The sequence below is a fragment of the Podarcis erhardii genome (assembly GCF_964252035.2).
Source record: "Podarcis erhardii genome assembly, chromosome: 2".
In the NCBI taxonomy this organism is placed as follows: Eukaryota; Metazoa; Chordata; class Lepidosauria; order Squamata; family Lacertidae; genus Podarcis; species Podarcis erhardii.
In genome coordinates this window covers 44,704,249-44,728,126 of record NC_138498.1, presented here as the reverse complement: position 1 = coordinate 44,728,126, position 23,878 = coordinate 44,704,249, and the positions used below count along the sequence as shown (strand labels likewise).

The window sequence follows — 23,878 nt, the reverse complement described above, 5'->3', positions numbered from 1 at the left end:
CATTACAGCAATCCACGTTAGGCATGTTCAGAGAAGATCATTTACACCACTTACACCCCACAAAATGAGGCACCAAGATGTCTTTTGGTGCCTGTGATAACAAAACCAGATGGACTCCCTCAGTAATATATATATATATATATATATATATATATATATATATATATATATACTCACACACACACACACACACAAGCACAATATAGCAACTTTAAGACCATGGATTTCAGTGGAAGAGATTTATCCTTCACCAGATTGTGTCCTTGAATAAAGTCAAACCTGTGACAGTTGTGACTTTCCTAAGCCTCAAATTTTCCACCTGACACAACAGTCCCACTATACTTCATAACAGGGCTAGCCTTGGTTACATGTCAAAGAAGAGATCCTGGATGGTTTGATGTTCTGTAATTGCACTAATATGCCTATGTAAGACCCAAGCAGAAAACATGCACCTGCCAGCTCACATAAATTAAACAGCCATATAGTTAGAGACTTGTCATTCAAATTTTTAAAATTGTTGTTTATACATTAGATACACAACTATGGGTTTCTTTTAAGTACAACTGGGGGACGTACGAGTTTTCTGTGTCACTTATGAACACTTTAATGTGTTACACACAAGCAAGTCCTACAAGTTGAATGGGACTTGCTATCTAGTAACAGAGCAACCCTAACCATGGCCAGGCAGCAATGGGACAATGTATTCACCAGGGCAGCAGATCCAGATTTTGATCTTTCTCCCCGCCTCCCTCCAGTTGTTCATGTTGTAGAGCTCCCCTCAACCCCTGGTGCCATTTTGGGGTTTGCACTAGGAAAAGAAGCACTAGAGTTCACAATCCACATTAAGCCAATATATGAATGGGCCCCAAGAATGCATCTCATCTTCCTGTGGCACCCCCACCTACCATGGATAAAAGCACAAATCTTTGACAGGGAGGGATGGGGAGAGATGCTGTTTTATCTCTGTTGCTATCCACCCCTTTCAGCATTCATGAACCAGACCATTCCTAACCTTTTGTGGCTGGATACGGGGCAGTGTTCGCTTTACAATGAGAAGGTATACCAAATACAGACACAAGCCAGCCAATTCCTCTGTTATAGAAGTGGATTTGTATTGTCTGAAGTCTAGTCTCAAAATATATTCTTTTATTTATGAAATTCCATGGCACATGGAAACAGTTGCTTTCCAAAGAAAACCTTACAGCCTTTTGCAAGTTCAGAGACGACCATATTGAGGACAAAAATCTGTGACCTGTGGTCATCTGGGTCGTGATAACCCATAAAAACTATACCCAAGTTCAATTCAATTAGATCCTCTGGTACTTTTACTAAACACCATTACTGTTGCCAAAACTCATTATGCCAAAAACTGGAGGGAAATTAAAATTCCAACTTTGAAAGAAAAACATTTGAAAATGCACGCGATTTACCTTGTGTGTCAAAATTAGCTAATTTTGTGTTGGCAGCAAGTCTATCAACCACTGGATGCCTTTTGCAATAAAGTAACAACAGCAGCCCTTAAAATAATCCCAAACCACAAATATATTTTACAATGTTATAACATGCGCTACTGTGTTTGTACAACCTTTTGAAATGGCATTTCCCTCCCTCTTTTCCTGACAGATGTGACTGATCTTTAAATTAGAAGGTTAATCATAAATTAATTTTAAAAAAATAAAAATAATTAAATTAATAGCTTGTCTTTTTATTTAAAATAAAAACACTCCTGAGTACCAGGTGAATGCCTTTCAGGTCTTGAATCCCATTCCTTACTCCCCAGAGTTGCCCATCATCTGGCTAAATCTTCTATTTTCCCTTTGCAAATCATGCCTATGTTTAGGAGGGGATAAGGAAGACATGTACAACAACAGCAGTGGAACAGCTGCCTTGGCCCAGGAAACAGATCTGAGGTCACAGCAATAGAATGAGCATTAATAAGGCCTAAGCAAACAGTGTTATCTGGAGTTCCAGCTGCAGCGTAAGGTGTAAGTATCTGGCACATACTCAAAACAAACCCTCAACAGCTTCTATGCCATGTGTGTAATGGTCCGTAAACAGCTCTAAAAGAGAGGAGGAGCAAAGCACTATTTACCTCACCAAGAAGCACAGAAAAGTTAACTCACAGGAAAGGGATTTGATAGGGGAACTGAAGTAGTTAGAAGCAGCATTATCAGAAAAACAGATGGGGGAAGAAAACCAGCGATTTATTTTTATTTATTTTTTGCACCGAACAAGTGAGACAATACCTATATTGCGGTCAATTAAGGTTTAAATGTTAGATAAAAGCCTTTAGAGAACACTTACTTAGATATTCTAAAGAAGAAAGAGGCAAGTAAATCAATACACATCACCAGTTCTTCCCTTTTCATCATCTCCTCATTCAAAAGCTCGTTCCCAGCATTTTATACCTTAATTTGTTGTGCACAATGTACTTTACAGACTAAAGTCCAAACAGCCCAACTCCACAAAAAGTGGGGTCTCATTCCAGATCAGGGCCACTGTCTTTTGCAAACTGTCCTCCCAAGCTAATTCCCCAGAAGGTGCTGTTCACTGCAAATAGCTTAAAAAGGTAAAGGTACCCCTGCCCGTACGGGCCAGTCTTGACAGACTCTAGGGTTGTGCGCTCATCTCACTCTAGAGGCCGGGAGCCAGCGCTGTCCGCAGACACTTCCGGGTTACGTGGCCAGCGTGACGAAGCTGCTCCGGCGACCGGCACCAGAGCAGCACACGGAAACGCTGTTTACCTTCCTGCTATAAAGCGATACCTATTTATCTACTTGCACTTAAGGGTGCTTTAGAACTGCTAGGTGGGCAGGAGCTGGGACCGAACGACGGGAGCTCACTCCGCCGCGGGGATTTGAACCGCCGACCATGTGATCGGCAAGTCCTAGGCTCTGAGGTTTTACCCACAGCGCCACCCAAATAGCTTATTCAGGGTAAATAGAAATTGGGGGGGGGGTTATTGGCAGAAAAAGAGTCAAGGCAGGAAAGCATTCCCCCCCCCACTTCCTGCACAACATTTTCCTGATATAAAAACAAAACATAGCCAGTGCTCAGCACAATTTTAAAAATGTGTGATAAACACTAGCATGCATTTTGCCTCCTAATATAAACAAAAAATGACAGATTGCTCATCAGAAGATCATGTAGCCTAAATGCTGGTGGGGGGAGACAAAGAAAGAGGCTGAAAATGGTAACAAGGGAAGACTAGAAATGGAATGATGGTGGGGACATAGGAGCAGCATAAGATTATGAGGTGTGGGAAAAGGTTTTTCTTCCTCTCTTTTAATACTAGAAGTGAAGCTGAAAATGGGAAGATACGGGACAGACAAAATAAAGTATTTATTCAAAGAGCACATAGTTAAAACTATGACATTTGAACCCACTAGATGCAGTGATGGCCACGCTTTTGGACAGCTTTACAATTTAGATAAATTCATGGAGGAGAAGGATACTAGTCATTAAGCCTATGTACTTCATTTTGTGCTGGAGGCAGCATGCCTTTGAATACTTGGAATGCTTGGAATCACAAATGAGGACAGAGAGAGTTCAATTGTACAAGTTTGGAAATTCTAAAAGATATTTTATCTATTAGTCCTTGCAAATGAAAACATGTCAGTCAGTAATTTTAGTAAATTCTGGCTTACTAGTGTCACTCCTTGTCTTTAAAGAAAAACTAAAGAGGAGTAGCTGGACATACAACTGTCAGTAAAGTTGCATACTATTTTAGCATGAAAAATCCACAGGTAAATGCTTCCTAAATAATTGACGGTGATAGTATAACTGCTAATTCAAACTACAGGTACTTAGCACCCATTGAACAGCTCAAGGTACCTAACAGATTCACACAATAAAAACATCAGATAATAATTAGCAAGAAACAAAAGCAGCAAGATAAAACATTGTCCCAGAAACACTACAAGAAACAATAAAAGCCCATCAGGAACCATGCAAACCCACAAAAATTCCAGCACTAGCAACAAAAATTAAAACACCCACACACAGTAGGAAAATCGCCTCCAAGTCCCAAGGCACGTTTTCCATATGAAGACTCAGCTAAGGTGGCCAGTTATGCATTGTCAAAAACAAGAATTTGCATCACCACAAGACAGACCGAAAAAGGACATCAAATTGCATAAAATGTTAATGTGGAAATTTTATGTATAGATGCAAATTTAGTACCAATGGCTTTAATTTAAATAAAAACAAAATACATCTCACCATAGCAGGGATGACACCAGGTCCCTTATAAGCCTGCTCAGTCTGCTCTTTAGATGCTGCTAACTTCTGATGAGCAAATTCAAGGCTCCTGCTCTCACCTTTTGTGGTTCCTTATCCTTAGACCATGCATGGACACATTCAAACAGCAGGCTGTCCTCTGTAAAGTCGAGCATATGGCTACCCTGGACACAGACCTTGTGATCCTTAGCATAATGAAATCTAAAGCAGAAAGTACTATTTTGTACGGTTGTGTGGCGTGCCCTCTTAATTTTGATACTTCTCTGCAAGCAACTAATACAGTATAAGTGTTTGGGACAGGGATTGCCTAGACCTGTACACAGTTCCCTAAACCAGCACAGGATGCACTTGTCTCGCTATGAATAAAGTACAGGCTGTGGAGAAGCACTGCTACCTGCAGATATAAGAATAATTACAAAAAACACACACAAGACTATTCATCACCCAGCAAGTTCAGTCTGGAAAAAAACCAACCCAGAAATGTAACTATATGAATCGTGCAGCTTTTAAAAATGCACTCTCATTCTAATAGCAAACTCAGCAGGTGAATGTCAAGTGCCGACAAGACTGTAGTCAAAATGGAGCCCGTGAAAAACAAGAAGCGTTCTAACAGGAATCTGAAGGCTTGCAGGAGTACAATGAAAAACCTGGGCAAAAGAACCCACCAGCTCGCCTAATGAAGACAGTATTGCACAGTGGTTGCAAAAGGATGTGTTTCTTGTTGGGGGTGGGGTGGTAAACTGAGGGTGGGGGAGAGAGGTGGAATGGAGTGGAATATCCTGGAAAAGAGCATGGCTGGCTGGCTGGCTGGCTGGCATCTTGAACAGGAGCACTCCACCCTACATTTTGTTGCGCTTGACTTATCTAATGTAGCATGGACAAAAATCCCACTGTTTCATTGCTTGGCTTGCTGTTTCCACTGGATCCTCTCAATATGCAAGTCCTTGGCACAGCAGAAGGGCATCCTTTTATCAGCAGTCCTTCCTCACCAATATCACCCCATTCCTCCCCAGACCGAGTACAAGATAACGCTGTAATGCATTCATCTGGATAGTTCATTCAAGCATCCCTCTAGGGAAGAGACAGAGCTGACAGAGCTTACATTGCTCATGGGGCAGCAAATACACAGTTGTGTTGTCATCAGCATACTGATGATACTCAACCCTATGCTTAGCCTTGAAATCCCTGAGCAGCTGTATTTATATGTTGAACAACATGAGGGACATTGCATTTCAAGTCTCTTGGGAGTGACGCATAACCATCCATCATCACCAATTAACTCCAATCTTGTATGACTCAAACCACTGATTGGCAGCTCTCATCACACCAGCAGTCTCTGAGATGCTATAGCAAGAATCCATGATCAACTCTGTAAAAGATTTCTGTATGCTCTAGTACGACTAAGATGGCCATATCTTTCCTCAACGTAAGGTTGTCAGTACATCTCTGCTCCAGAGATGGACGGGACATGTCTCAGAATTCTCCTAAGGTACAAAGATTCCAAAGATGGGGTTCATATTGGAGGGTTATTAGGAAATTTGCTATGTGTCCAGCTTACCAGGGAGGAAGATGGGAGAAAAAGCATCCTTTAACTTGCCACACCTAAAACTCAAATTCTACCTTGAAATATACATGTGACAGGTGGATTAAGATTAAAAGATAACTTTATGTTGTTGAAGATGCATAATATTTATTCTTTATTTGTTTGCTAAATTTGTATCCTGCCTTCACATCTGATGCTGATCAAAGCAGTTAATGATAGTAAAATATAAAATAGCAATTAAAATATTAAAAGCAGGTAGGTAAAACATCAGTAAAGCCGATGAAAAAACAGCTAGCTGAACATTTTGCAGTATTTACATTCAGCCACAAGAAGTAAGTTAATGAGGCCAAATACACCTCTGTCTGTTAGAAAAAAGTAATTCTAGAACTGGATAGTTAGCCTCCCTTGGCCAGGAGTTCCAGGGCTTGGGGGCAGTCACTGAGAAGGTCCTCTCTCAAGTATCACAAAAAGCACCTCAGATGTTGACAGGACAAAAAGAAGGATCTCTCCCAAAGAGCTTAAAAACCTAGGAAGGTCCATATAGGAGAACAGTGTCTTTTCAGATAATCTGGTCTGAATCCATGTAGGGCTTTGCAAGTCAAAACCAACACTTTTAATTCTGTCAAGAAGATGGGACAGGCAGCCAACAGACTGGATGCAAAATTCTTAACCAGCAAAAGTTTCCAAACACCTCTCAAGGAGCACATTACGGTATCCAAACAATAATATGTCACTGTGGGTAGATCCAGTATCTGTAAAAGTGCAGCTGGCACACTAGTCTTAGCTGCACAAAAGCATTCCTGGGCACTGGCCACACCTGAGTTCATGGCTCTGTGATTTCAAGAGACACTTCTTAACTATTCTGCTAATGTGTTTTGTCTGCCTGTCTTTTCTTCCATGTGTGTCCGTGTGCACATATAGTCTGTTCAAGGGCTCCCTAAAAGAAATAGGCTGTTATGAAATATGCCTGTAGCTTTCAGAATACCTGGTAACAAAGAACAGGTCTGCTGCAGGCTGTGACAGTATACAATAGACTCCAAGGATTCTTCTCCCACGCTTGTTCCTGAGTACTATGTAATATCCTAGATGTAACAAACCCATCACTTAACATTCCAGTCTTGCCTCCAATTTTCATTTTTCAGAAAGTTATTGAGATTCAGCAAGCTACATCTTTATAAGGTTGTCATCCTGCTGTGGTTCTGCTATAGCACATGTAGTCCTGTCAAGCTGTCTTTTAAAGTGAGGCTGGGTACCTTTTAGCATTTCGAACAGATGTGCCAATGAAAGTGTATTTCTATTATGGTACCTTGTCCTAACACACATGCACCAAGTTTCTGCTTTGAATGGAAAGTTCCTTCCACTTGCTGGCGCATGAAAAGTCCTGTCCCTCCCCTTTGCAAAGTGCTGCTTCCTCGGACTACCAGCCTTATTGATGTCGCTCATACACTGGATTTAAACCTCTACAGCAGAAGCAGCAGCTGCAACACATAGAACTGGCGTACAGTTCTGTTAATATAGAAATATATACATGCTGCATTTTAGGTGTTCCCTAATCTAAGAGAGCTTAAATGGGAGGAAGGCCACGCTGATAGACACTCAGTGGGACTAGTATCAACTCATCTAAACAAAAGGTGCAGCATCACCCAGCTGCTTTAGCTTCGGTTTGCCCAACACAAACGTGTCTTCCAATAACTAGGATGGAAATGAGACAGATGTTGCAGGGGCAGATCACCATTCCATTATAAATGGAAAAACCAGAAAGGCCCCCTTCCTACTGTAGACTCCAGACCCTTCCTATTGCAAGAATTCAGAGACAGTAAAGCTGTAGAAGAGCACCCTGTGCTTTAATCATTATGGGGCAGCTAGTTGTGCCCACACTTCTTGAAGTCCCAGAAGAGCCGCCAGAGGAAGCAAATGATTTGAATTTCTTTCCTGCCTATCATCCCATTAACACCTGGATCCTTCTGGCAGCTGTGCCAAAACATTTCCTGCTGGGGTTTCCCCAGAACCCTGTTATCTTGCTTCACAGTCAATATTCTCTATAGAAAGTAATGATGGCCTGTGAGTCCACAGCCATAAACTGACAGCCCTTTGCACACAATGCCCCTTCCCTCTCAAGGGAAAGTGAGGAACTGGCTGAGGTACAAATCAGTCTTCAAGGGAATACAAAGCAAAGGGGAAAACAAGGTCTGACGTGCTGCATTTTATTAGCTTCTGTTTCTTTCCTCTCTGGCCAACAAAACATATTTCTCTCTTCCACCAAACCCACTACTTCCTCATTAAAACTTTTCCTCCAGGTTCACTTTTCTGCATGCTGTATTAGACATATCTCCCCTATTGCATCCTTACCGCACCTTTAACAAGCTCTCTGCTGTTCCTTGGCCATGTCTTTTAGGAACTAATTGTGCTGTGCGTAGAACCTGGCACACAGCTGACACTATGTTATGCATCAAACAGTACTAGTCCTCAACCAGCATGAGTCTTAGGCTGCAATCTTAACCTTGGTTACTCAGAAGTTCCATTGAATTCAATGGAGCTTACTCCCAGGTTGGTGGGGTTAGGACTGCATCACACACCATTCTTCATTCTACACTTAAGAACAGAACTTCAGAACCCTGTTCTCTAGCTTCCCCTCAAAACATCTCAAAGTTTCTCAATCTCTTCCTTTCTGAAAGGCATATTCAGGAAATCATATATGAATAATATTCCTTATCCTTTCCACCTTTCTGACGCTGTTCTAGATCCTAAGTCCTACACTCTCCAGACTACACTGAATTCTAAAGGTGAGGTAATAAGAAGTTGTTGTGATAGCTACATTTTTTAGTTGCTTCAGGGACCTCAGAGTGGAGGTTTACCTACATAACAGTTCAGCTGAGAGAGAGAATGACTTGAATCAATACTACCGCATGGTCAAATATGGATATGAACATATGGCCTTCCAATATTCAGGCCCTACAGTCTATCTGCTGCATGCACTGGGTATCATTTCTAGTAATCACTACCCCTGACTGAACGATAGGGAATTCTCTCCCTGCTACACACACACACACACACACACACACAAAAACCAAACTAGACAAAAAGCACACACCTCCAAATGAACAAAGGCCTTTCACCGGAACAAGATGTTAGTTAGTATTGATAGTATTCAAAGTAAGTTGTGGACCAATTTCCTTTCACCTTTCGACACAGAAAAACAAAAACTCACCCAGAGAACACAGTCTCTACTGGGCAGACGGCTCTAAAACCTCCCCCTTGAACAGTCATCCTGGTCACAGCTGACACTTGAGAATCTAATACCAAGGCTGGGCCCAAGAGTGCTACCAAGTTCTTTCAAGAGGAGAGCAACTGCATCCAGGAGGCAATCCTGGCCTCCTGACAAATAGCAGAATCTCATTGGGCTTCCTAGAATCAGATGGCAAGGAGATAAAGAGCTGCATTTCATCAGTACACTCAAGAACAGTGTGCTGGATCAATGTCTCATCTAGTCCAGCATCCTGTTCTCACAACAGTCCTCCAGAAGCCTCTGGGAAACCTACAAGCAGGACCCGAGCACAAGAGCACTCTCCTCTCCTGGGGTTTCCAGCAACTGGTATTCAGAACCACACTGCTTCCGACTGAGGAGGCAGAGCACAGTAGTAGCCATGGATAGCCTTATGAAAATCCACTCAATCCCAGATGATCTCTCTCAGACATTTCCTGTATATATTTAAGAGCACAGGAGAGAAGACTGAACCCTGCAGGACCCCATAGATCAAAAGGATGAGCGTGAGTTCCCCAGCACCACTTTCTTGCAAGGAAGAACTGCAGCCTCACCCTAGCAAGGAAGCCCAGGAGGATACCATGGTCAAGGGGACTAAAAGCTGCTGAAAGTTCCAGGAGAAGTAAAATTTTACCCCCCTCCCTCCCCCCCCAAAAAAATCCTGCAGACACCCATGAATGTCTACCTCCATGTGAAGATCATCTACTTAGGACAGCCAATGCTGTTTCTGAACCCAAACCAGGCCTGAAATGGATCCAGATAATCATTTTAATGCAGGAATTCTATTACTCAGGTCCTTTACCCAAAATAGGAGTGTTCAACTCTAGCTCTGACAGTTGGATTGAATCAAGTCAATTCCACTGCTCTGAACAGCTAAGATTGTGTGTGTGTGTGTGTGTGTGTGTGTGTGTGTGTGCGCGCGCGCATATATATATATAAACAGAGGCCAAACTATTGCTAGGATGGAATAGAGCCCTCTCATAAAGACCCAATTAGCCAACCCCTCTCTGACAGTGTTTATAAGCCAATAATGGGTATGGCTTAAACACGCATTAAGACTGATCCAAAAATAACGTCTGCATCCTCAGGTTGCACAAGCTAAAAAGAATTAACAATCACTGGATGAGCAGCAGCAGAAGGTACACCATCTGACTGTTGATATGGAATCTAAACAGGAATAAATGTGAGCCAACGTGTCTTGCAAACTAGTCACAGCTGGCTACCAAGCCTTGTCAAATGCAGACTAGTGGCTTGCCTAATGCCAACTCCCAAGTTTGCGGCTGAGGCAATATTTGAACTGGGAACTTCACAACCCACATTCATACAAATCAATTCGATGAATTTTTTCCCCTCAGAAGTAGGTCCCAAAGCATTCGGTAGGACTTGCTACCTAATAAGAGTGCACATGATTGCCATCTCAGCCAGTCTCTGTATGAAAAACCTTTATTCCTTATAGCAGCCTGTATTTTGTCCTGAAGTAAGAACCTCAAAGATTCTCTATACAGCTAAAAGGAGGCAAGACAGTGAAATAAGCAAATGGCTTATCACAGCAGCATGGTTAAGATCTGGTGTCTCATATCTTTCAGGCTGCCTTATATTTACAATACTGCTCTTTATAGTATCTAGTGAGGTGGAATATTTTCCCCATGGTACATTCAAAGAACGAACGTCACACACCCCAAGTGATTCACTACAGGTGTTGATGACAGACAAGAGTTGAATTCAGTCCACTGCCCTCAGGACCTAGCTAGAACTCCAATCAAAAGGCTGAAGAAGATGAAGACCAGTTCCAGCCCACGTACTGCTGGATATATCACAACAGCCTATTGTGAATCTGTTATAGGTAAAGGGTAAAGGTAAAGGACCCCTGGATGGTTAAGTCCAGTCAAAGGCGACTATAGGGTTGCAGCTCTCATCTCGCTTTCAGGCCGAGGGAGCCGGCATTTGTCCGCAGACAGTTTTTCCGGGTCATGTGGCCAGCAGGACTAAACCGCTTCTGGTGCAATGGAATACTGTGACAGAAACCAGAGCACACGGAAATGCTGCTTACCTTCCCGCCGCAGTGGTACCTATTTATCTACTTGCACTGCCATGCTTTCGAACTGCTAGGTTGTGAACCTGTTACGGACACTTCCAGCTTAGGTAACTTCACCAGGTTGTTTACCAATACTGGGCTGTCTTAAGAGCACTAGGATGGGGTGGATGTCAAAGAACAGGTTCAATCCACAGCATCACCAGGTAGTGCTGGGAAAGACTCTGCCTGAAACCCTGGACAGCTGCTGCTAGTACAGTGGTACCTCGGGTTAAGAACTTAATTCGTTCTGGAGGTCTGTTCTTAACCTGAAACTGTTCTTAGCCTGAAGCACCACTTTAGCTAATGGGGCCTCCTGCTGCTGCCGCTGCGCCACCGCTGCACGATTTCTGTTCTCATCCTGAAGCAAAGTTCTTAACCCGAGGTAATATTTCTGGGTTAGCGGAGTCTGTAACCTGAAGCATATGTAACCCGAGGTACCACTGTAAATGTTAACAATCCTTGGCTAGATGGGCCAATGGTCTGATTTGGTATAAAGGCAATGTCCTGTGTTACGAAGAGACAGTTCTTCGGGGACGGGTAGAAGATTTGTAATTCTAGATCCCACGCACAAGAAAAGCACCGCATAGAAGAGAAAAACAATAGTGCAGAAGACATCCTGCCCATTCTCTCACACACAGAATTCTTCTTACTCCCCAGGCCATATCTGACCCTGATCTATATCAAGATGCCTCTAGCTGCTGCCTTTATAGACATCAGTCCATCACCCAGGGTCAAGGGTCAAAGCAATCTACCAAGCTGCAGACTCTGGAGCTGGCAGTTCCCTGGCCCTGAGCTCCGGCTGTTCTTGTTAAAGCAGAAGCCAGGGACCTAAGGGGCAGTTGGAAACGGCATGCACCATCCCTGCTGGAAGCATCTGTTCCTTGGAGCAGACGGTGAGACAAAAATAATCCACAACCTCACCATCTCCGTCCGCCTGCATAGGGTTCCTTGAAAGTCAGGCAGCCACCAAGTTAGCAGGAGACAAGCAATAAAGAGAAGGTGACCTGACTTACTTTCTAACTTTAGGGAGAAAGGGAATACAGATTCAGGAGACACCCCAGGAGCCTGGCATTTCCGCCCGCTTCCCTGCTTCATGCTGAATAATGCACATATGCACCACATACACACAGAGAGTGGAGTGGGGAACGATATCACAGGGTTGGGAGGCTACCAGAGCTTAGAAAGCTGAGTGGGGTGGGGGGCTCCCCATGTTTTTATGCCTCCATCCTAGCCTAGTCTGAGCAGATGCAGCCCTCCCAGTGCTAAGCAAGATGCCCACCTAGGGGAGAACAGGAGTTACTGCTTGCAATGCAAGATGGAAATATACCTAGCAGAGGGGAGAGCAACATATTAAAAACAGATACTGGAGAGCAATGAGGGTAGAGAGGCTTGATCCAAGGCTGCCTTGGGATGAATGAATGAGACATAGCAAGATGAGGAAATCATTGCACCTCGCTGCTCTTCTTTCCCCCAGCCCGCTGGCAAGCATCTTAAATTAAGAGTCTCCAGCCTAGAACTCTTCCCAGCACACCAGACGCTGTCCCCACATATACAGCGATGGGGCGCCTGCCCCTCACCGTGTTCAATGCAGAGGATGGGATGGGGGGGGGGGGTTTGCCGGGGTGCCCGTCCGCCTTGGTGCCCTAGAAGCCGAGAATGGCAAACGGATTCTGCCGCGGGGAATCCTTTCCCAGCCCCGCGCCGAGGCAGCGGGGTTTGCCAGCTACACACTCACCTGTATCTCCTCAGAGATCCCTGCTGGCAGCTAGCGAAGAGTTAACGCTGCCAGCTGTGCCTGGCATCGCTGGCTGCCAAGTGTCCTGCCCAGGCACCTCGACGGCACATCCCAGTCGGCCGCTGCCCGGAGGGGCCAGGAGGGGGGCCAGGTAAGGGGGGTGGGAAGGAGGAAGGGTGGCTGGTGGGGGCGCAGCCGGGAGCCAGCCTCAGGGCATGGTGGTCCCCTAGACGCCGCTCCGGCATTGAACCAGCATGGAGGAGGAGGAGGAGGGAGGGAGGGAGGGGAGGAGAGACAGAGAGCAAGAGGAGGAGGGAGGGAGGGAGGAGGCACCGAGCAGCTCCCAGGAGGGCTCCGAAGTGGGAGGAGGCGGGAATGGGGTGGAGGGACACCCGCTGCCCACTCCCTTTTCTGGGCAGACCCGCGAGGGAGGGAGGAGGGCGCCTGCTGCAATTAAGGCTCCCACATGGCGACCACCGCTCAGCAGCCGCCCAGGCAGCTCGCCTCAGGCTTGTCGAGGCGGCAAATGGTTCAGGGGGCCAGCCCGACTCGCCCTCCCCGAAGGCTGCGTGGCGGATCCTCCCCCGCCCGGCTTTCCCGCCGTTTCGCCTCCCGCTCCCCTCGCGCGCACCCCTCCTCCTCCTCCTCGCACGTGGCTCTTCACGAAATAATTATTGGGGGGGGGGAGAACCCTGACAGGAGGAGCCCGCCTTCAATTATTTATGCCGACAACAAACCCAAAACGGTAATTACACTCGCGGCAGCTGGCGGGGCCCCAGGCGGGGCTGGACCCACCGAGGGAGGGGAGAGGGGAAGCGGCACCCTCACCAGCTGGGGAGGCCAGCCAGGCAGGCAGGCAGGCAGGCAGGCAGGCAGGCAGGCAACCCTCTCGGTGCCTGGCTGTCTCTCTGCGCGCCCAGCGAGGGACGGGCAAAGTTACAATAAAATATGTTAATCAATAAATTACCCACCCAAAAACCACTGTGCTGCGGGGCGGGAGGTGGGCTTTTCTGCGGGCTCCTCTGTGACACGCAGGTGCCGTCTGCCGTAAGAGGGAGCGGGGAGGTGATTATTATTTTTTCGTTTATGGAAGGGTGGCCGCGAGGCGGGGGTCGTCAGAAGTGCGTGTGTGTGTGTGTATAGATCGAAATAGCGATATGACGCTTCCGGTGGATCCATCGGTGACACTCCCGCCACTGAGGTGAGAGGGTGAGGGAGGAGCGACTTGTTGCGCGGCGGAGGCGAGGCTAACCCGCGGAACTCCTTGCAGTGGAAATTGGGGAGCCGGCAGGTGGTAGTTTGAAGCTTGTTCCTTTTCAGGGGGACATTTTATTTTGTTTTTGGTGTGGCTAGGAAAGAGAGACGACTCATAACAAGGGTTTGGATACATTCAAAATTAACTCCCCCCGCCCCCAAGAGTATTTTGAGAGCATTCGTAGTCAGGACTGCCACATGCCTAGGGACTCAGTTTTTTAGGACATTCAGTAGCTCTGAAAAAAAAGGAAACGGGCCTTGGGCAAAAAAATATCAGCCCAAACAATTTCCATTATATAATTCAGTATGAGAGAAGCATTTTTTAATGGCCACTGTTTTCAGTCCCCAGCTTCAGAGCAGGATTCGATTAAATTAAGAAAGGGGCCAGATATGGTACCCTGACCAACTTAAGTCTGACCCTTGGAAATTAAAAAAACCCACAACCACCACAAACTTGGTCATATTTTTAATCAAATTAGAGCAATAAATGTGTGTCTTGCATTTAGAACGAGGGCCTCAATTTATGAAGTGACTAGGGCCTCCACAAACTGAAACCCAGTCCTGTTTATTGAGTGTTTAATATGCTTTTTAATATGGATGCTCTTGTAATCGTGTATACTCCAAAACACCAGATATGAGGAGAACCCTTCCTCTGCCATAAATGGTGCTTCTGAATGCTTTGTAGATTAGTAGTCGTATGTGTGTATTAAATATGGGTAAATTAGCAGTCTAATCAATTGGGATATTCATTGCAATACAACTTCATCATATTGGGTGCACTACAGACAAGAATAAAACTGTTGGCCCTCTAGCTGTTGCACACCATTTTCAACGTAATGTTTTTTAATCCTCAGGGGAGTGCATGTTAAGGAGTAGATGCAGGAAAATAACATCACAAAGAAAAAGGAATATCCACATGACTTTTGCAGTGTAAATTCATGAAAAGTGAACAGAAGAAATTTTCAATTTTAGCTTGGAGATCTCTCCACGTCTGTTATTTTGTGGAGACGAACTTCTTGGTCTTAGCCCTGCAACATTCAGTACCAACCATGTTCAGAATTAGCTGCCTGGTCCAGTGGTTTCTCCAGTCCTAAACAGTTGAGCACCATGGACAGAGCTCTACTTTGTAATGTATCTCAGTGGCTCTGAGCCTCTTCCCCCTGTAACACCTCCCAGACTAAAATCTCACCAAGTTTTCAGTCTGTTTTCTTAACTCTGAGCTTCTTAGCCTCATCTTTATCCTCCACTACTCAACTACTGTACCTTCAACATAGGTGAGGCAGGCTCATTTTCAAAATCCTGCCCTGCTACTGCTGTTGCTCTTTGCACATAGCATTTTATTCCAAATGCCATGTCTCATTTCCTTTCAGACACTGATGGTTTTAAAAGCTCATAAAAGCATTTCCAGGCTTTGCCCTACCCAGCAGGCAGACATTACCATGGTCCCCCACCCACCTCCAACAATCATGGGTCTATATACCTGCCAACATAAGAAAACACTTAATTCATTTGATGAAGCGGACTCTAACCCACAAAAGATTATGCCATAATACATTTATTAAGTTTTTAAGATGCCACAAGACTCTTGGTTATTTTAACCCACATGCTGTGCCTTTTTACAGCCATTGTCTTGTTTGTCCTCACAACAAGACTGCTGCAAGGCAGACCACAATTGTTCCCATTTTGAGAGAGGGGAAGGACAGCGGAAGAGACTTCGTAACAAATGTAGTGAGTGTGTAAGTGGATGTATGGCTGTGCTAGGATATGAATCCAGGTTCTGCATCCATATTTAAGGGCCAAACTACTGCTATTATTTTTGCCGATTTTCATCCCCTGTGCTGCTTTGGAAGAATTTTGAGTGGATAGCTAGCAAAATGAATGGTTAAGCAGCTCCTTTCTCCCTTGCTGGTTCTCTGCTCCAACCTGAAGCTATTGTGTTGAAGAAAATGGGGAAAACAATCTCAGACTCAGGACTGTGTATAATGCACAACTTATCCCCAGTATTCCAATGAAAAAACCACACACCTCCAAGCTGTCCAGAATCACTGCCTTAAATTATCACCAAGCCAGTCTGCTTTAGTAGAAAAGAAAATGGTTATAACTTAGTTTATATGGTACAGTCTCATCTTCTCATTCCTGTGGTACCACAAGATTCCCATTTTTCTTCCCCACCCCACCCCAAAGTCATAGAACCACTTTAGTAATAGTTCTGTTAAAAATAAAGAGCATGTTAAATGTAACGGATACTGTTCCCTTTGCTAGGCAAGGAAATTGTCTCCACCATCTGTCACTTCTGTTACGGCCAGTTGCTACAGCCCAAGTAGCTGGGAGGATCCATCACACGAGAAGTAATGTCTGCACTGTCATTACTGGCTGAATTAATTTCAGATTGATAACCCTTGTTCTTTTCCAGCTCCTTATTCTAGAATATCTCTTCAGCTGTATTTTTGTTTTACGTTTTTCTTTCTTTTCAGCCCCTTCTCTCTCAGCAGCTTTGGTCTAAGTAATCTCCATATTCTGGAGACTCTTATCTGAAACTGTTTTGATGAGTATTGTTTTCTTCAATATGTTGTAGGGGTGGCATGAGAGCTCATTTCAGCCTGCCTCGCATTTTAATCCAGGGGTTTGAAAGACCCTAGTTAAAACCAGACTCAGATTATCCGACCCCGAGTTTTCTTTCCCAAGTGCCCCAAATCCAAATGCTTGCGGGAGGGGGGGCTACCCTGTTTCCTTGCCTCCTGTCCCAATGCAGGCTAATGGGACTGCTTGGACCCATTAGTTTGCATGGGGACAACAAAACAATAACCAATGGGGGTAATATGTATCAGAGAGCTTTCCTAAGCCGTGTTTCTAAAAAGAAGAACTCTGTATAGTGACTGTTCAGTTAAAGCTGTAGCTGGTGAATGAAAGAAAGGAGTTCATGAGTACAAAAAGGAAGACAGAGAATAACTCAAAGGTGTGCTGCAATTGATTGATTGATTGATTGATTGACTGACTGACTGACTGACCTAACACAATTGAAGACTCGCCCTTCTTGTTTAGGGACTTGGTTTATTTACAGGATAAGTAAAGCTGCAATTCTGTACCCACTTACCTGGGACTGAGCCACACTGCAGTATATATATATATGACATTAGTCATATTTGCTATCTCAGAATAACTTTGGCCCTGATCCTTGGGAAGAAGGGCAACAGAAATGGAAATCAATTCCGTCCGTGACGGGATTGGGCAACCCTGGTCTGCCTTAGCTTCTTCTTTTTCCTCTCTTTATTTAAGTAACTGTTGCCAATGCCATATATTCATAGGCAGATGGCAGAGAGACTGAACAGGAACTTATTTCCACAGCTTCCAGAGAACTGGCAAAGCCTTGCCTCGTGATCCTAAGAGGACGGGAAAAGGGAGGAAGGAACAGTGGGCGGTACACATTCTGCTCCTGAAGCAGCCTTAGCTGGGTGAATAGGAGGATCCCACTGAAACTCACTGAACTGGTGCTGAGTGGCCAGTTGGGACCCAAAGTCAGTTGCAAGTCTGTTCTTGGTGATGCAGTCTGGATTGTACCCTGACCCTTTGTGCGAGGGAGCAGCTGGAAATTCCAGGTGGTCGTTCCAGTAGAGGACATGTAATTGTGCCCTTTGCTATGCCATTACTAACTCAGTTGGGAGGCGGAGTTATTAATTGCCCTCTCTCTCTCTCTGATGTGTGTGTTGAAGTAAGTAACCATTTCCTTCCCCACTCCAATTCCACTTGGCTTCCCTCTCCTCCTCTATGTGCAGCAGGGGATGGAGCGAAACAATGAGGACAGATTAGGAAAATTGTTTGTTACGCTCTTTCCCCAATACACACACCAGTTGTAGATGCTTGGGGTGAGCTCAAATGCCACCTTTAAGCAACCACTGCTGTATGTATTCGTTTTAAAAAATAGTTCACCCTCACTAAGGAGCTTTATGAGGCAATGTAAAGTCAGTCAATAGCTCGTTACTGCTCATCTTGTGAGTTGGGCCATGAAGCAAACAAAGAGCCCCCAATCATCCTTTGGCCTGGTATGCAGACAGGCCTGTTTTGCCGCCTGGAACAAGGTTCTGTCTGCCAGGCAGCCCTGCTGGGTAAGCAGCAACACTGAACAAGGCTCAATGAGCACCCTTCACAAGTACCGTGAAATGGAGCTGTATTTGTCCCCTTTGCTGAGATATAAACCCATGCTCTCATTCTAAAGAAACGTGTTTGGGTCAGGCTAACCCATCCCCTGAGGAAGCAGTAGAATCTTCATCTTCTGCAGAAAGTAACGTTAGTCAGAAAGAAATGCACAGCTCCACCTGTTTTGCAAATGCCCACTGCTCAATGCACCAATTCTGCTTACTGCTCAGTGCACCAATTGGGGCAAAAAATAAAAGCTGAATCTAAACCAGTCTCCTTCGGAACCTTTTTTTTTTCTTTCAGGGAAATGCACTTTGTCTAAATAAACATTACAGATATTGGTGCAAAAATTGCTTTCCATGAAGTCGTAAATAAGACCATAAGATGGGGATCCAGGCATGCTCTGTAGACTCCCATAGCCAGTGCCATGCATCACGTGCATGCCTGTCTCTTCCACCATCCCTCCCTCTTCTCTCTCTTTTCCCCTCTCTCCTCCTGTTCTCAGATTCTGATTATCCCTCTGGTTTTTCTTCCCACCCACCTCTTGAGGTAGTGCCTACTACCCCTCACTATGCACAACTACACTGACAGTAAAATTACCCACTGTATCATTAGCACCACCACTGCTAAACATTTTATAGATTGCCAGCAGGGAGCTGGATGCTAAGCAGTACACAGAAGCAGCAGACTGTCTCTGCACAGACCTGCTCTTCCATCTACAGTAAATGCACAAGGAAAGGAAGTGGTGGGGTGAGGGGAGCCCAGGACTTTACAGTGCATAGTTGTGGGAAGTAAAATGTTAGTGGAGGAGCAGGTAATTTAGGATGATGATAGGATGATGCAGAAAAGTCTTTGTATATAAAGAGGGACTGGAAGAATAACTCGAAGCAGAGCAAAGTAGCTTAATGAAGGCTGAAGGGGATAATTCCCAAGCATAGGCAGCAACTAGTAAAAGGCACATAATGATGGCAATATTGTTGCTAGGTTGCAATCCAGTCTCTTCTTTTCAATTCCCCAATGCAGGGAGAAGGACTATAGGTCAATGGCAGAGGGCATGCTTGACATACAGAAGACCTCACATCTCCACTTGAAAAGGGGTGGGGTGGCAGGGCATGTGAAATGCACACCCCACGAAGAACTGTTGCCAGTCAGAGTAGGCAATATTGTAGTAGATGGAGCCAAGATCAGGTTGCAGAGGATGGGAAATAACCTTTGCCTTAGGCCCTGGAGAGCTGCTGCCCATTGAGAGAAGATGATACTACCAAGATGAACACTACCAAGATGGTATGAGACAGCTTCCCTATGAGGTAGGGTAAAGATGACAGGACCCAAGAAGGAACGAGCAGGATAAATTGGGGCTGCCTTGTCTTCCATTACAATGGTGAATCTAAAGATATAGACTAGATCTCTGGTTTGCAATCCTGGGTGATTTTTATCAAGAAGGGGAGTTGGCAACAGATGCGGGTGACAGATGTGCTCAATCCAACTTCCATGGCAAGTTCTGGTTTGGGTTCATATTGCTAGGGGGTTGAGCAGAATTCCCTCACTTGAAAAGAAGGCAGGCTAGATATGTCCTGAGCTGGATTTTCTTTCAGGCCTAAGTTCTGTTCAGATTCTGGCCTGGTACCCAAATGTCAGTGAGAACAGAAGCCCAGTTTGAGGGTGTGGGGTGGAGGAAAAAACCAATATTGACATTATCCAGCTAGTTCTATCATAACCATTTGGAATATCACCATAACCGAGAGTGGTTTCTGTATGTTGGCAAGCCACTACTATTTGTGGATAGCCCCCACTATTTAAGTGTAAAAACAAACAAACAAACAAACAAAAAACAAATTAAGTAATACAGTACCTGGAGTGTGAATCTTTGATTTTAAAAGACCAAAAAAACCCCAACAAAACAGCAGCTAGATGGCAGCATTACTACATCTTCTGACAGCAGTGCAGCTTCATTGTTTTCAACATGTTTCATTGTTATAAAACATTGTGCCTAAACTGCCCCAACACCCAAACATTATCCATGGACCACCTTGGGTGTGCGGCCACTATTCTAATATTTATGCTTGCAAATTAGGATTACTCTAAACTGAAGTCGTGGTAGTAACGTGGTGCTTCACCACTGTTAGCCGTACCAAGTAACAACCCTGCGCCTGCATAGTGAGGAAGAGACCAGGGCTGTGCTTCCCTTTAAACAAATTCACCTCCACTCAGTGCTACAAAGGGCAAGTGCGCAGCATCCAAAGAAAGAGGAAGGGAGGAATTCAATAGGATTTACAATCCAGGGATCAATGATACAATTGACAAACATATGCATGCCTGTCTTTCTGTCTCATTGGGTTTTTTTTTTTAATCCAACACAATTAGTTGAAACACATTCAAAAATGAGGCATTGAGGGGAGTGTTGCAGTTCCCACCATTGCACTATGTTCCACAGGATTTTAGAACAGAAATCTGAGGACAGGCTCATGTCCCTCAGTCACAGTGGTAAGCCAAAGGTGTTGTCCTCTTTGTGACCAACAGTGCAATCCTATACACTGGGGCTTACTCCTTCATGAAATTCACTGGGGCTCACTCCCAGGTGAGTAGGTACAGAGTTGCTGCCTTGAGCTCTGGATTAGATAGCACATGGTTATCTTTCATTAGATCAAGAAAATTAAGAGCATTCCTTGAAACAAGTCATTGATGATTACAGTGAGAATTTTTATTCAGTGAAAAATGAAAGGTTCAGTACAAAACTGTAAAAAGCGAACTATTGAATTATGCTGTTTAGAAGAAAGTAGTTGCAGAAAAACGCACACACAAAAATAAATGAAATAAAACTGAGCAAAGCCTGATTGTGAGGCAGTCACAGTATTGTATTGCAGATTTGCCATTGAGGACTATGCAAAGAGTTAAGTGGTTTGCAAAAGTAAAAACTTGCCTTTTCTCTCCTAAAAATACCAGCAGTGGCTATATCACGTGGCTGTGCAGAGGCAAGATTGATACCTGTGCTTAACTCAACAAAATGTCACAGACACTTTGCTTCTATTTGTAGTTCCTCTAACATACAGATGGGAACCCTCCATCCCATGAGTCAAGCTAGCCACCAGATCTCTGAGCTTTCTCTGGGCCATGCCCACTTGTCTGAAGTCATATGATGTCAGGCCCAGGATAGGTAAAGCCATGGCCGCAAAGAAACAATCAGGAGCCTTAGAATACATGATCAGATTCGCTCAGGTGCATCTGATGTCTGCCAGAATCAGTGACCCTTGCATTTGGTGCCAGATTTAAACAGTAGCATGTGGAAGCCACACTTGCAAAAGAACAGCCAGGATTGCATTCCAAGCAAGGCTCCCTGTAGTTCCCTTTGCAAGTGTGGCTTGCATTTGGCATTCTTTACATTTGCTTCCAAATGCAAGCCATGCTGCTTTCAGCCTGGCTCAGATCCATGATGCCATGTGACACCAGGTGAATGACAGATTATCAACCCAGCCCACGTGTCAAATGGGGGGGGGGGTTGGCCGCAATGTGATCTGGCCCTCCAGCAAAAAATGGTTCCCCACCCCTGCTCTAAAAATAATATATCCTTCTTGTATGTTGCCATTTGAAATAATAGTGAACCTATAGCACCTAACACAGTACGGTCTCCTTGCCTTCTGTCTTAATACAGTGCCTAGCATTCAGGAAGTTTGAATGCTTCTGCAAGCTCATCATTCTCACACCTCTCTGCTCACTAGACAGCCTCCCTTCTCACCCCACAATTGCTTCCTCCTCATCCTGTGGCTGGGGAAAGTTAATAAGGTGCCTGAGATGTGAACAGGTTGCAAAGGTATGTTTAGTGGGTTGCAAAGGTGACTTAGTTGGGAGAGTCAAGCTGCATTTCTGATTCCCACAGTCAGGGTGGCTGATTTCTCCTCTCCTCCCATGTTTGACAGGGATGATTGTGAGGCCTTCTGGGAACGTGGGCAGCAGTGTGTGGCACAATCACTCAGATTTCACATGAGAGACAATCCTTTCACTAGCTGCGCAATAAGCAAAAGCAAGACTATGTGTCATGCATGAAAATGCTTTAGGAAGCTTAGGATCACGCAATGATAAAAAGCTATCATCTTCCATCGGTCTGCTTGGTAGCTGCAATGCATTCCAGGATGAGGAGGGGTGGGAGTAGGGGAAGGGAAGCAACACAACTTGTATACAATCCTGTCCCACCAGGTGTCTCAGCAGAACAGTCTCCTTTTGCAAATCCATCGATAGGGAAGGGAACACATAGCAGAAGCCCATGTTCCATTGGGATGCATGACACCACATTCCTTTTCAGCACCCGCCTGTGGCTCTCCTATATCCCAAAAACTAGAAAAGAAAGAGAGGGAGAGGGATTGTGGAATAATTGTTATCAGCATAGAACCGCCAACACCACCACAAAGCTCCCAAAGTCCGGCCAAAATCTTGATATTAAAATCTAAAAGACTGGCTACATCACAAGTCTAGAACCTGGTTATTTCATTATACTGATCACTGATGTCCCTTGTCATGCCTTAAAGGTTACCTCCACCCCTTGCATTTCTTCAGCACACATGGTTTGAAGCCTATGGGAATGTGCATCATGAAACAGTCCGTTTTTAACATGTAAATACTTTAAAATGTACTCACGCTGTAGATATAAGCAAATCGCCTTCTTTCCACCTCCACTTTCCCTCCTTTTCGTTGTAAGCTGCACCCAGCCAGTATGTGCTTGCCCCGTGGATGTTATCTCTCAGGAAACCCTGGGATGAGAAATAATCTAGATTACATTTGAACTGCAATCCTAAAAAAAGTACTAGAGCAAGGGTGGTGGAGCTTCTGACCATCATCCAGGTCTAGACCTCAAGGCATCCGAATCCAGCCTACAGAGGTTTCCTCAGGCCGCCCCCCTCTCCTCACTAATGAACAACTAGAAGGCAAAATGCCACTGAACTCAGAGGGACACATTTCCAATGAAAGATGGTTAAGGAAAGGGCATATTTCTTGCCACTAATCTATAATATTGGAATACTTCTTTTGAATGGTACATTGGTACCTCGAGTTACAAACGCTTCAGGTTACAAACACTTCAGGTTACAAACTCTGCTAACGTGGAAGAGTTACCTCGAGTTGAGAATTTTACCCCAGGATGAGAATGGAAATCATGTGCCAGCGGCAGCAAGAGGCCTCATTAGCGAAAGCGTGCCTCAGGTTAAGAATGGTTTTGGGTTAAGAACAGACCTCCGGAACGAATTAAGTTCGTAACTAGAGGTACCACTGTAGAGTCAAACTATGCAGGGGAAGTGTTGTACCAAAATGCCCTGTGTGTTTGGAGGCAGTGAAAGCTAAGGAAACAATTTTTTGCAATCAAATTTTTGGAGGGAGAAAATAGAATCATTTTTGAAGGGAACTAGCTTACTAGGAAATCTGCTGTGGCTCTTCCCCCCCCCCCCCCAGCTTTCTTAATAGTACCCAGGGAACACCATACTAATGGCAACTACCTCACAAGGAATGGTGCTCCACCTGAACAATACGAATGGGCAAGAAATTGGGTTCAGTTTGCATTGTAATGTGAGCATACTTAATTTGCACTTCCTGAAACAGAAGGTGAACCAAAACATAGCTATATTTCAGAATTCATACTTCTCTGAATTTTGT

The 23,878-nt window shown here is 44.7% G+C and overlaps 2 protein-coding genes across 8 annotated transcripts in view; both read right to left on the bottom strand.

The window, feature by feature from the left end:
* Positions 1-13,082, bottom strand: part of CACNA1A (calcium voltage-gated channel subunit alpha1 A) — a 257,374-nt gene extending 244,292 nt beyond the window's left edge. Inside the window, exon 1 of the mRNA XM_081845837.1 lies at positions 12,854-13,082. The gene's annotated coding sequence lies outside the window, so the exon portion shown is untranslated. The remainder of the gene's footprint in view (positions 1-12,853) is intronic.
* Positions 13,083-20,912: 7,830 nt separating this feature from the next.
* LOC309333098 (asialoglycoprotein receptor 1-like) overlaps positions 20,913-23,878 on the bottom strand; it is a 37,607-nt gene continuing 34,641 nt past the window's right edge. For 4 of the 7 annotated variants that reach the window (XM_081846540.1, XM_081846541.1, XM_081846539.1 and 1 more), the window contains 2 exons: positions 22,871-22,983; positions 20,914-22,570 (listed from right to left, as the gene is read on the bottom strand). In XM_081846540.1, the coding sequence (XP_081702666.1) occupies positions 22,438-22,570; positions 22,871-22,983 (246 nt within the window). In that variant the 3' untranslated portion in view covers positions 20,914-22,437. Of the gene's footprint in view, positions 22,571-22,870; positions 22,984-23,878 lie in introns of all 7 variants that reach the window. The other 3 variants (XM_081846537.1, XM_081846536.1, XM_081846538.1) reach the window with 1 other exon arrangement.